The following is a 14490-nucleotide window of genomic DNA, read 5'->3' as shown; positions in this document are numbered from 1 at the left end:
TAGTGGTACAATATTTCTAAAGCGTTTGTGGGGGGTATTGTTTTCATTTGTTACTATACTGTGTATTTTTGTATGTGTGTTTTGTAAGCTGCTCTGTGATTTTCAGATGAAGGGTGGCACAGAAATTCAATCAATCAATCAATCAATCAATCAGAGGCAGTTTGTTTTCCTTTTATCTCATCATTCTCCCCACCCCCTTTCGTATCCTGTCTTATTAGACTGTGCACCTTCAGGCAGGGGCTGTCCTATCTTTTAATAACTGCACAACACTTAAAAAAATTCAGACACAATAACAACAACAACATAACAATCATATGCCACCCATCTGACAGGGTTGCCCAAGCCACTCTGGGCAACTTCCAACAATTTATAAAAACCACCGTAAAACATCCAACATTAAAAACTTCTCTGTACAGGGCTGCCTTCAGATGTCTTCTGAAAGTCTTTATTCGACAACCACCTCTCTAGGTGAGAGAAGTGGGGGGTGTGTGCCCCAAGATACCTATGTAACATATGTAGTGCAAGTACAGCAGATTCACAAAAGCAGTAAACTGTACCAGACATCCGGCTGAAACAATACCGAACCAACTCAAGGATACAAATCTGTGCTGTGCTTCCGGGTATCTAAAGCAGCTTTTCTCAGCCAGGTGCCTTCTACATGTTTTGAGCTACAACTCCCATCAGCCTTAGTAAGTATGCAATGCTGTGTGGGGCAGAAGTGAGTTATAGTCCCAAACACCTGGTGGGCACCCAGTTGGGAATCTCCAATATAAGCGTATATATATTCATACATAGATGACTTCTAGAATATACGTTTGAGAGATCTGTTTTTTTACAGACACTACGAAACTTGTACTGGATGTAAAAATTAATAAATGCCACAAAGTTCCAGTAGAAGAAGGTAAGGATGCCAAGTTCAGCCGGTGTACAATACAGTTCTGATCCTACAAAAACTGAAGTGGTAAACTACTTTGGGGCTCCTCACTTTATACGTATATCAGTAAATTACTGGTTTTGTTCATCCAACTTTTACTCAGAGCAGACTGAATGAAATTAATGACCCTGACTAACTTAAATCCCATTAATTTCAGTGGGTCTACTCTGAGGGAAAGCTGGATGAATAAAATCCTATGCAAATCTGTACAAGCAGAATGCAAAGCTATTCCACAGAATAAATAATATGTTAAATTAAGTGTATTATTTGCATGAGAAAATCTCATGGAATTTCGGCGACTGTAAACACAGCACACGCTGAAGGACACCATCGTCACACACTTTTACTACTCAAGACAAGTACACATTAAAGTTGTATTTGGTTCCACAGCTTTTTTAAAAAAAAAAATCACTGCAGTCAGGTATTTGGAATCAAACATTGTGTGATGGTGTCATGCAGAGTACTGGTTGAAAAGAGCAGCTGGAATATAAAGCATCAATTGGGCTTCTAATAGTTTGAACTACCAATCAACAAGCTAAAAAGGGCAAAAGGCAATAATTCAATGGATTTTGTGCTGTGTTTACTTAAAGCAGACTATAAAGTAACACACCTTTTTGCAGCACTTGTCAGTTCTGCAACATATTGATTTATCTGCAGTTCTTAATTCCCACCCCGGGACATGAGATATTAGGGGGGAACTGAAACGAGTGATTTGCATCACTTTCAAAAGGGGACAGGGGAAATCCCTCTCTGGTATACTTGACTGATTTCAGTTCACTTCTGACATCAGTTTCTTCACTCACTTTATAAGTGTATACAGTACTGTGAAGCAGACAGAAAGCTATGTTGAAAGATGTTCACATTTCTGCTAGAAGAAAACCTGGTTACTCTGAAAGACATTATGTCACGCAGTAGTGTTAAAAAGCACACAGTTGCCTATTCCCTGCTGAGTTGCCAACTTTTTTTCCAGCAAGGCCCCTGTGCATTTAACAGCTTTAAGACAAACAGAAATGCAGTAGGAGATTACTTTTCCTGTATTCCACAGATAGTTTCTGAATATTATTTTTTACAAGCTATGCCACTGTTAGAAACACAGGAGCTTTGTTCAAGAAAGTGTTGGCAACCCTATTTCCAAATCACTTTGTTGCAAATATATTCCTAACAGTAGAACTAGAAGCCTGTCAGAATGCCTACTCACTCAAGCATGCCATTGATCACAATTAAAGAAGCCAATTTTTTTTTACCAAAGTTAAACCATCCTTTTCTTATTACAGCTTTCGTTAACAATGTGGTTTTGATTTAATCTGCAGCCCAATCCCAAACTGGACAAAAGCCCACTGAATTTAGTGGAATTCTCCCCAAAATTATATAGAGAATTGCAATTTTACACTCCACAATAAGTAAAATCAAGAGGAACTATGTACATCAGATCTGCAGTACAATGCCAGCACGTTAACTGTGTTAATCTACAATAATCTATGGAAAATTAATCTCTTTGCCTCTTCCACACAAAATAGTGAGCTTTAAACGCATCTCTTAACAAAAATTGAAGCTGATCACAGCCAGAAGAATCGCATAGCTTATAAACGAAATTACTGTCAGAAGTCTACCTTAACGAGAGCAAAATCTGCATGTGATCATAACGAAAAGGTTAGCATACTAAGGTGTTGGGTTTTTAAAAAATATATAATGCGCAGGAGTGGAGCCTGTTAAATTATCTTTAAAGTCACGTTTTTCTCCAGCCCAGCCTGTCTCCCTAGCACACACACTCCTTTCCTGTACTTGCCAGAGGACAAAGTAATACCTGACAGGGAGGCAGATTTACAATAGCTACCCATCTGTCAAGGCAAACTGCAGCTCCAAAGAGAAAGATTATTATTATTTTTAAACCCAACACACACACACACACACACACACACACACTGCAAGTTTTAATTTAAGGTGCCTAAAAGAATCTGGTTAGGAGGGAGAGGTGCAGGCAGATTGCCCTGCTCACCAGACTGAGAAAAGGGAAATAATTCTTACATAAGCATTTGCTTTACAACTGGACCTCTTCAGACTCCCCCTTCCTTCCTCTCTCTCTCTCTCTCTCTTTAATACCGAGTTTCACACACAAAATGGGACGGTTTTGCAGCAAAGCATGCCTCGCTGTAAAAAAACAAAACAAAAACGCTCGCGACGACTGACCATAAACAAATAGCCATCGTCCATACTCCAATCCGACATACCTGGGGCATGCCATTGATCTCGACAGGCCTTTAATTCCTCGTAACCAGTTCTGGATCTAGGTGCTCGGGGCTAACTCGGTGGCAAGACCGGTAAGGTGAACAGACCGAAAGCGTTTAAGGAACCGGGAGCCGCAAGTGCCATTGCCAAACCTCAGCACCCAGGTCACCACCCTGGGTGAGGTTAGGATCCCACCGCAAGGAGCCGACGCACTCTTTGGAAAGCCAGTTCTCCCTAACTCCCCTGGCCCTTCCACTCCCCCGCACCTCGCTTTTTATTTCGATTCAGCACTTTCCATTAATCTACAACTTGCTGCGGAAACCCCCCCGCACCCTCCCCTCCTGCGAGCTCAGCTGCGTCTGAACTCTAGTAACCCCTCCAAAGCTCGCTGCCAGACCCAAGCGGCAGCAAAAGCAGCCTCCAGACCTGCGCGCAGCAAGGAAAAAGGGGGCAGGGCGGGTAGGGGGGGGGCTTCCCAGCATTGCTCTTGAAAGGGGGAGAGAGAGGCTGCAATAACTCAAAGGCACTGTGCAACTCTCCCATGAATTTGGCGACGTATCGTGGCAAATGGGGAGGGGGTGTTCGGAAGGCCTTTAAGAGGATCCAGGCAGGGAAGTCACAGCCTCCCGGCCTTTTAAGCTGCCAAGCCAGGAGTTTGGGTGGGAAAGGGCCATAATAAGAAGGTGGGAGGGGATGGAGGAGGCCCTTGTTGGGAGGGAAGATCCTCAGGAAACGAGAGGCGACCGGGGGGGGGGGTAAAAAGACGGGCAGATCCGGAGAAGAGGGAGGCGGTGTTGGCAACGTGGGCGAGGGTTAGGAAAGGTTCCGGGGGAGGGGGTGACCAAGGAGGAGATCGGGGAGCGGGAGGGGATCTCGGAAGGGCCCCGAGGCTCCGGAGAAAGGGCCGTTAGGAAGGCTGGGGAGTGGGCATGCTGAGCGGGGGCGGGGTGGGGATGCAAGCGGCTCGGGCGCTTCTCCATCACCTGGGCTGTGCGATCCGCCTCCGCCCCAGCCGGGGGGCTTCGGATTGTTCCGCTCGCTTGTTCGCCCGCTCCTCGGCCGCCTCCTCCTCCTCCTCCGCCTCCTCCTGGCGGCTCCTACAGCAGCTGCCAAGGCTCCATGCCCGGCCTGCGTCGGCTCAGCGGCACCCGATCGGCCTCCACAGGCAGCAGCATCGTCGTGGTCGTGGTCCGCCTGCCGGCGAGCGCCGCTGCCCCATTAGCAGGCGGCCATGGGGCCCTCCGCGGTGCTGCGCTCTGCGCCTGCAGCCAGTTCCCAGAGCAGCCCGTCCGTCCCCCTCCTCTAGCCCTTGCCGGCGGAGAGCGCATGCGCCCGCCCCGCCGAAACAAAAAGTCGCCGCTGCTGCTGCTGCTGTCGCGGCCGGCGAGCTGCTCGGTTGGCGGGCGGGCGGGGGCAGGACGCGGCTGGCTCGCCCTCTCCTGGGCGCCTCGGAGCTTGCAGGTCCCTTTCCTCGCCCGCGGGGCCAGTCCAGCCGCTCCGCGCGGGAGCGGAGCCCAGCCAGCGCGGCCGCAGGTGGCCTAGCTTGTCGCGAAAGGCGGGATGGAAATCCGGCGGAGAGAGAGAAGGTTCCCTCGGGGTGATCCCGCTGCCTGATTCTAGCTGCTCAGGAGGAAGCCCCGTTGTGTTCGGGGACTTCCAAGTATATAGATATAAATCGAGGATTCATAACCCCAACTATATAAATCTAATAAGAAATGGTATTCCACGGCTTTATAAATGTGTTCGTGGGGGCGTTATTGTTTTGCTGCTTTCGTTTTAACTACAGTATTTTTTTTATCTTGTTTTTTTACCCTATGAACCGCCCTCGGTAATATAAATCTAATTAATAATAATAACAATCACCTAGGAATTTAGGATTGTGGCGAAATACTATAATTGCCTACTAAGAACTAACAAATTATAATTATTACTCCACCTATCTGACTGGGTTGCCCCATCCACTCTGGACGGCTTCCAGAATAATATAAAAACACAGTGAGACATCAAATATTAAAAAGTAAGCCCTCTGCGTTCCAGGGGGTGCTTTCTCTAGTCCAGGATCAGGTGCAGACCTCCTAAGCCTGTCCCAAGGTATACAGTATTAGGTTTTCTGGAAAAGAAGAGGGTCCTTTTATGGACAATAGCAAAACTTCCCCTTGGGACCCCGCCCCCCCCCCCCCAGCCTGGCCTGATGCTGCGTCAAGAAATGAGATGGGCACGGCTGGGTAAGGTCAAACCCACCCAGTTCACTCATCCAAGCCTCGGTAATGCAAACCAGATCATTCTCTTTGCTGGTGATCCAGTCCTGAATGATCATGGTGGACTGCTCTGGCATTCAATAGCAGCACAAACAAGGGAGGCTTGGTGGATAGCCTACCAGTATCTCTAGAGGAAGGAACAGAAATCAAACGATTTCTAACTACCCATGTGGTAGCTAGCCTCTCCACCTGAACCCCCACCCACTGAAATTGAGGAAGCATCTTAGCAATTCCTAGCTACATGCCCAGCAAGACACATTTCAGCATTCAACAGCCAAAGGCAGTTTTAAAGTTGCACAACCAGTGTGCTTGAGCTGGGCACTGTGCTGCAGGGACCACTACAATGCTGTAGAACAAAGCGCGAGAGGCGGTCACATAGGGCGCCACTGAAATTGGAGAGCCCCAATTCCACCACTGCGATATCAACCTATACTGTACTTAAGAGCCACAGATAGCAAACTAAGGCCCCCGTAATATGTGCATCCCACTCTGTCAGGAGAGAAAAAGTCCACTTCAGCTCTCCTCCCGTCTCTCACTCTGGGGGAGCCCCACTTAATCAAACTTTCCCTCAACCACCCGTAGTGCTTAGTCTATAATCCCACAAGTAGGTACACCCCTATGTCTTCCCCAAGTGGCAACCCCACCACGTTGCAGAGCCTGTTTGTAGGTCCATTCAGACAATGTCCCACACTGCAATCGGCACAAATATTTTCATACCTACTGATTTGAATATAAGGACATTTGAATTATTGGAAGCTCAGTTTTGACCTGTTTGGATCAGTTCCATCTGACGATCTGAAGTCCAGTGCTGAAGTAGGTCCGTTTTTAATTAGCCGTGGTGACTTCTTGAAAATAGCTAGTTTTGCAGTGTAATGCCTACTCGAAAAATTTTTTTAGTTCAATCAGACTTATACCCAAATAAAGATGAGCTTGCCATCTTACAGGCAATAGTAAATACCAGATTTTACTAGGAAAGTGAGAAGAAAATAGAGTGTCTTGTGGCACCTTATAGACTTACAAATTCATTGTGGCATAAGCTTTTGGACTACAGTACACTTCATCAGATGCAACAAGTGTTATCATGAGTTGCAAGCATGTGTATGCATGGTTGTGGGGAGGGGAAATATAAAGAGGGAGGTCAGAAGGCACGGAAATGTGGGCAACGTCCTGCTGGAAAATAACTTTTGGCTCAGCATGATGTGCAAAGTGGGACTATGTGGCAGCCATTCCAATGAGCTTCAGAGCAGAGAAGCTGCTGGGCTGTTCCAGTGCTTTCTGCTGTGGCTCCCCCTCAGTCTCCACCTGGCAGCAAGTCTTCCACCAGGCTACCTGAACTTACTCCATCCCAGCTGGTCCTTAACAGGTCTGTGGCCTTAAGATTTCTGAGCTTGGGTTCTTGCTCCTTCACATCCCTTTTTCCTGGTGCCTGCGTCATAACTTTTAGATGATAAGCTGGAGGGCAGGGATTGCCTAATTACTGGTTTTTGCAAGCTCCTCTTGAAGTCTTTTTGGTTAAAGGCTGGGGTTTTTTCCCAGTTAGACAATGTTAATGAAGTCTCTTGTTTCCTGTTTAGTGGAAAGTTATTTGAGGATGTGGGTTTGAGCTCTCCCCCTCCCTTGCTGAATCAAATACAAATCTGAATGCAAAGCAGATTTCGTCGCTATGTTTAATTTGTGGGGAGCACTTTAAAACCATACAAATGTGGTATATAAATGCTCAGTAATGCTACCACTGTTTCTATTATTATTATTATTATTTAATGTTTTAACATTTTTATTTTTGTTATATGAATAACATAACTAAATAAAGCATTACAAGCATAGAAAACACAGAGGACAAAGAAAACATTCAAAAGCATAGATGTGTACCTAAAATTAAAACACAAAAGGTCAAAAGTACAACGAAGCATTCCAGACCTCAAGAGATACTGTCTGTAACTGATATTGTAGATTGCTGCTGTTAATATATATATAATAAAGTTCCACCAAATTGCGCTTAAAAAGTTTCAATGCATTTCCGCATCACTTTCCAACCACAGTCTGTTTTTTCAAAAAGTGGATTTTAAAATGTGCACACCTTAAGTGCACACCTCAGATCCTTACTACAAAATAGTGGCTGTCTGGAGACACCTTTCATTCTTGTGCTATCTTTCCTCTGGAACTATTATAATGCTGTATTTATACTTTTTAAAAAAATTATCAAAGATTTCTTGATTTACAAAAACACGTGCATTTTCTCTTTTTTCAAGCTGCGTTTCCTACAGATCAGTTTCATTTGTTGTGAGACATTAGTGTTACATACAATATTGCTTCTATTATTATCATTACTCTAACAAAGCAACAGGTTTAAGACCAGCAGTGTAGTACTCGCACACTCTCTCTCTCTCTCTCTATATATATATATATGTGTGTGTGTTGTGAGCTGCTTTGTGGACTCCAGTCAAAATGTAGGATATGAGCCTTCAAAACAAAGTAAAAAAATAAGTATGCGCTCAGGTATATCTCTCACCGTCTTTTTTCACGTGTGCCTGTTATCTCCAAAAGAAGATACAGCGGTACCTTGGGTTACATATGCTTCAGGTTACAGACTCCGCTAACCCAGAAATAGTATCTCGGGTTAAGAACTTTGCTTCAGGATGAGAACAGAAATCGTGCTCCAGCGGCGCGGCAGCAGCAGGAGGCCCCATTAGCTAAAGTGGTGCTTCAGGTTAAGAACAGTTTCAAGTTAAGAACGGACCTCCGGAACGAATTAAGTACTTAACCCAAGGTACCACTGTATATTGTAGATAGATCACAGAAATCGAGACTAAAACATATAGTTGTATTGCATATGTCCAGTGCACATGTTATGTTCCACACTTGGTAAGCACCCATTTGATAACCAGTGCCCTATCACATGGACAGTATTTTCTACATTGCTGACAATGTGAACTTAAAAGAGGCAAACACAACTGATCTATTTCTCCACTTGGGCAACCTTCCAGGGGCCACATGTCTGTAGTGGGCAGGGGCACCAGCAAAAGTGGGTGGAGCAACAGATATAAATACCATCTTTGCATGGTGGGCTACTTTCTCTTTATCCTCCATCTGGGCAAGCAAAGGGCAGGATCCAAGTTCAAAAATACATTTCAGCCAGAGAAAAACACTCAAGGATGGTGTGAAGCAGGGGACCAGTGAGGGGTGTGGTCTGGAGAGAGTTTGAGGAGGCTGGCGTTTCCATGAGGCCAGGCAAAGCAATTTGCCCCAGTAGCAGATCCGACCCTGCCACTGTACTGCTGCTAGCCCCTCCCTGGCTTCAACTATGCCACAGTGCTCTTGCATTTCCCGTTAACGCTGTGCCCTTGCTGCTGCATAGTTCTGGCAGCATGGGTGCATCTGTGGGTGAAGATGCAGTTGTGGTGGTGAGGCTGGCAGGCCGTTGGCAGAGGGGTGTTTCGCCTACAGCAGCAAAACATCCTAGGCCACTCCTGATCCTCTCCTAAGAGAGGCTTGAAGAGGCACATGACTCTCAGGCCAGAGTGACTCCCCTGGTGCAGGAGATTACAATGAAGGGGAAAGTAGGAAATTCAAGCAAAACTACGCTCCTCTTCGACAGCAAGTGCTGTCATAAGCTTTTGAAAAATGCATTGTTTTCCTTTGAAGGATATGGTTTTTTTCAAAAACCCTCCAGCATTGGAATGTGTTGCTCTCCTTTCTATTTGTTGCTGTTTAAAGGAGCGGACAGACTTCCCCTCCCACAGCAAGAATAGACCTCCTGCAGTCAGATTCCTCCCCCCACCCACAACCATTTGTGTTTGAACAGTTGTCATGCTGTAGCTGGAGGACGGAGTCCTAGTGCAAGGATAACTGCAAAGACGGAAGGCAATCACTCCTAAACACACACACACACACACACACACACACACTTCTTAAAGTCATATGTAGTTTGTTTGCATGGATGCACCAGCATTGTACATGTCAGGCACCCTTTGTGCAGGCTTTAGGGCAAAGCACAGGCTTCAGATACATGAATATGTGAGCAAATTGCACTAACAAATAAATATCCAAAGCCAGCCAGGAGGATCAGGCTAATCTGAGGTCATGCACATTCACAAATATCAATGATTTCCCCAAAACAAAGTAAATATGAATGCCTTGATTTTTAGAGGAATGTGGGGGAGGGGAATGCTGAATTCTCCCACACCTGTGGCTCGAGGTTGGGGAATATTAATTTCCTCGCTTGCCAAATCAGGAGAGATTATTTGTAATAACAGGGCTTTTTCTTAATGTGACCTAAGGCTCATTCACACTTTCACTTGAACATATTGTGTATCAATTAATTCCTCTGGATCTGAGAAATTGTTCCTCTGTGGCTGTGCCTTGCAAAAATCAGATCTTACCTGCTGAATCAGATCTTATCAGGTGCACGGAAAATTTAAAAAAGATACTTTGATTACTGGGCGTCTTAGTAAGCGATTAAGATTGGATTTTCACAAGGCACAGCTGCAGAACAATAACAGCTCTCAGACTCAGGGGAATTAATTGGTGTACATTCTGATTCTTTAAAAAATGAGGCAAGTGAAAGTGTGAATGAGCCCTTCCACCCACAAGGCTTTGATAACAGAAGGGTGACCAGCTAGTTACTTCTCATGCATTCTGTACTCATGATATATTAGTATTTGTTATGATTTTCCAAGTGCTATAACAAATCATCTTCTCATATTTGGCAAGAAGGCAAATTAATATTTCCCAACCTGAGACTTGTCAGGATTTCTTTCTGGAAAAGGTTTTTGTTTAGAAATGCGGAAATCTTTCAAAAGGGAAACCAGGCACACAGATTTGCAGCCGTGTATCATTTGAGAAGAATCATTTATTTGTCAAACATTTCAAAGGCCTCCTGCAATTTTAATTTGTTGCTGCCATGATGTTTGCAGCTATAATTTACCCCATTATTAACAGAGCTTTATATAAATTGGATTTCTCAACTTTTCAGCATACGATAAAAGAAAAGAATCACTCCTTCTCAGAAACAAAAGCTCTGTTGATTTCTGAAGAATAAAAGCTTGCAGTATGCAGAGGAATCTCATTAAAAGTTTCCAAAGATTTCCTCAGAACTGAGAGATAATGTGGAGGTCTGATGACAGTGCCTGGACAAAAGCCATCACCTTAAATTAGTCAGAAAGGAAATTCCTTTGAGGGCATCTGAAAGAGGCAGAGAAAAATGTCATGGAAGAAAATGCACCATTGTAACTGTTATCACTGGAGAGAAAGTTTGAGCTCTCCTTTCAGTTATTAAAATATGGAATATTTACGCAGGGTAGAGAGCCCTTCATGGTATGGACTAGGTACTTAAAAACAAAGGGAATAGGATATGAAGGACTAATTTAAGCTATTATATTAGTTTCCAAGAGTGAAACATCGGAAGTGTAAAACATCATTTACTCTGTGGATAGAACACCAGAAGTGCCTTGCTGGATTGGACCGGAGGCATAGCTAGCACAGCATCTTGTTCCAACAATGGCCAGATACCTCTGAGAAGCCCTCAAGCATGGCATGTGCAAAACAGCCATACTCATGATCCCCAGCAGTGGTAATTAAAGGCACATTGCCTTTGATACTTGAAGCAGTACATAGTCGTCATGCAAGTGTTAACAGTAAACAAGTTTGAACTCCATGGGGAATTTCCTATCTACCCTGGTGTTTGAATCATCAGACATGGCAAATACTTTGAACTTCTCTGGACTAGAAAAGTCTTCTCCTTTCTGACTCAGTTGCTTTTGTAAAGCAGAATCCTACTCTAGCAGAAAGTATTTTTTAAAAAAAATATAGTGAGATTTCTGCACTTTAACTGCTCAGTCACAGGTACAGACTAGCATTTGTGCGTCTTCTTTTCCATTTGCTGCATTTCTTTTAATTGTTAGAACAGTTTTTCACAGAGGAAAAATCACAGACAGGCAATCACTATTATTCATTTGATGGTATTGGTTTATTTATCGTTTAATGCCAGAAAAGGCTCCTAAGCAGCATACGAAGTATAAATACCCATAACACAAGTATTAAAATATAAACATTCATAATTAAAATACACAATAAAACAACCCTAATACAAAACATGGGCTAAATCTAAACTCGCTGCTGGGGTTCTGCAGAGGATAGTGGAGCAACAGTAGCCATCCCTGCGATGGATGGTGTGGATTGGAAGGAGGACAGTCAGGCCCAATCCCTGTGCCATCTCGAGGGTGGCTCAGGCCTGATGCTGGCTGGTGATGGCTATGACATCAGTTTGGGATCTGGAGCAACTCAGCTTAGCCCTACCCCTTCCTCATCCTGGGAACACAAATTGCTCAAGGATCATCTTCTAGTCAAGCATCCTGTTTACATCAGTAGCTGGCCAAATGCCTCTGGAAGCTCACCAGCAGAAGGACGGCCAGTCCCTGTTGTTTACATTCAGCTCTGATACTGGGCAGCACACTGCCTCTGGACAGGGGCATTCCATTCAGCACATCAGCTACTGCTGGAACTGTCTGTCAATTTGTCAAAGGTAATGGCCATCACTGCAATCTGGAGTAAATCAGGGGAGGGGAATAGCTTCATTATTAGCATAGTTATGAGGAAATCATATACAATGCCAAAGTAATGCATTGTATATAACATTTTATAAACACATTACAGTGTAGGGGCAATTTGTCAGTGTACAGCTCTAATCACCAACAGGTTTTTACAAAAACAGCAGCCTTACCTTGCCAAACACGTTTCCCCCAGCCACATAAAATATGAAATGTACATGGACAAGACATGCATTTTTCATGCTTAAGGGAAGGGCAGAAGTTTACGATGTACTTAAATTCCCTCAGAATTCTCTCTTTTCTTTTCATCTCTTCCAACACAAGATTCCTAAGGAAAGTGAACCTTTTAGCTTAGGCATGAGGAACTTGCAGCCCTTAGAATATTGTAGGACTTCAGCTCCCATTAGTCCCAGACAGCATGGCTAATGATCAGGGATGATGGGAGTTGTAGTCCAACATCACCTGGAGGGCTACTAGTTTCCCATCCATGCTTACACTGCTGAATCCATGTACAGCTTGCATGATATACAGGTCTGGATAGTCCCTTGTGGTCCTGTATTAAGTAAAACCAAGGAAACACATATTTAAGATGTGGTGATGAAAATGGCATCTACCCAAGAAAAGAAAGGGGGGAAATATAGCCTTTTACCTTTCAGTTGCATTTAAAGTGTTGAATTGCTAAGGGTAGTATCCAGTGATGTTTGTTTACAGATAATACAGTGCTGACATCTACAAAGCACTAGCACAACCAGTGTTAAACACATCTGTATTGCCTACAACTGCTGTGCTGGGGCGGGCAGGCTGCAGAAAAGGAGAAGCATTGCTGAAAATAGCCTCCCTTCCCATTCTACTGATGAATCCCTTCTGTCAGCAGAGAGACAGATTTGGACACCTCCCAAGGTGCAGAGGGCAAGCAGTAGCAATTTAAACAGTGATCAAAAACTTTAATCCGTCATAACTGGAAGAACAGCTTTCTCTTGTAAGTCATACAATTTTGAGGGTGATCATGAGATACACGAAAGGGACCCTAATATGCCATGACACATACTCAAATTAGCCTACAACTTCACCATGAATAAAACAGTTCATGCCTAACTTGGAACCTGATCCAATCCACTGTCAAAAAGTAAGCGAAAGGGATAGAAATTGATTTTAATGGCTATTGTGTCAAAACTAGGCCAGGCTGTCCCTGTTTTCAGGTGATATTCAGTCACATACCAGCAAATTCAAGTTGATTTGACACTTTTGTGATGGCAAAATGTACTGGAATGGTAGAATACAGATTGTTCAGCACAACTTTTTGTGACCCCATTGCAAACAACTCAGAATGAATGCTAAATAAAGAGCCTGTTATCTTTGTTGTTGTTGTTTAGTCGTTTAGTCGTGTCCAACTCTTTGTGACCCCATGGACCAGAGCACGCCAGGCACGCCTGTCTTCCACTGTCTCCTGCAGTTTGGTCAAACTCATGTTGGTAGCTTCACGAACACTATCCAACCATCTCGTCCTCTGTCGTCCCCTTCTCCTTGTGCCCTCCATCTTTCCCAACATCAGGGTCTTTTCCAGGGAGTCTTCTCTTCTCATGAGGTGGCCAAAGTATTGGAGTCTCAGCTTCAGCATCTGTCCTTCCAGTGAGCACTCAGGGCTGATTTCCTTAAGAATGGATAGGTTTGTTCTTCTTGCAGTCCATGGGACTCTCAAGAGTCTCCTCCAGCACCATAATTCAAAAGCATAAATTCTTCGGCGATCAGCCTTCTTTTATGGTCCAGCTCTCACTTCCATACATCACTATCTTACCTCCTGTTATCTTACCTCCCCACAAACTTTATGTAATCACATCCAAATACTCAATAAGTTTGTCTGCAAGAGATATACAGTGGTACCTCGGGTTACATACATTTCAGGTTGGTTACATACGCTTCAGTTTACAGACTCTGCTAACCCAGAAATAGTACCTCGGGTTAAGAACTTTGCTTCAGGATGAGAACAGAATGGTGCGGCAGCAGCAGGAGGCCCCATTAGCTAAAGTGGTGCTTCAGGTTAAGAACAGTTTCAGGTTAAGAACGGACCTCCGGAACGAATTAAGTATTTAACCCGAGGTACCACTGTATATTGTAGATTCCAGCATTGTATTACATTACAGTAGGCAACTCTCAAAACTGCACTCATGGAATAAACCCAAGTGCCAACTCCATGTCATACCTACTCAGTTGCTACACTTATGCAATGGTGCATAAGTCAAATTGTACCCAGGGCTATCAGTTTTGAATTTCTAACATTACTGGCTTTAGCTGTCCGCTAAAACTCAATCCAGCTAATAAAGAGATGGTGAACCTGTTGATTTGGGAGTAGATGGACAATCTGTTGAGCAGGTTCTACTCCTTATGAAGAGCGAGTGCTCCTGAACACAATATTGCTGATCATTTCTCAAGTGGCAGTTGTGGCAAGGGATGCTTTACCAGCTAGGTCTGGCATACAAGCTGCACACTCCTCTACTACATAGGTGAGGAACCCATGGCTCTCCAAATG

General features: G+C 44.2%; 2 protein-coding genes across 5 annotated transcripts in view; both read right to left on the bottom strand.

The window, feature by feature from the left end:
- The window catches only part of RNF145 (ring finger protein 145), a 66309-nt gene extending 61712 nt beyond the window's left edge, over positions 1-4597 (bottom strand). The window contains exon 1 of one of the 3 annotated variants that reach the window (XM_083603847.1): positions 4144-4597. Coding sequence is in view for 1 of the 3 variants with exons in the window: in XM_083603846.1 (XP_083459972.1) it covers positions 3163-3171 (9 nt within the window). In the remaining 2 variants the exon portion in view is untranslated. Of the gene's footprint in view, positions 1-2959; positions 3085-3162; positions 3887-4143 lie in introns of those variants that run through there. The other 2 variants (XM_083603846.1, XM_083603848.1) reach the window with 2 other exon arrangements.
- LOC310758022 (ovomucoid-like) overlaps positions 1-14490 on the bottom strand; it is a 317611-nt gene that overhangs the window by 245796 nt on the left and 57325 nt on the right. The gene's annotated exons all lie outside the window — the stretch shown is intronic.

The sequence above is a fragment of the Podarcis filfolensis genome (assembly GCF_964270895.1).
Source record: "Podarcis filfolensis genome assembly, chromosome: 2".
Classification (NCBI taxonomy): domain Eukaryota; kingdom Metazoa; phylum Chordata; class Lepidosauria; order Squamata; family Lacertidae; genus Podarcis; species Podarcis filfolensis.
Note: the sequence above shows the minus strand (reverse complement) of the source record. Positions and strands in the feature narration are given on the sequence as shown.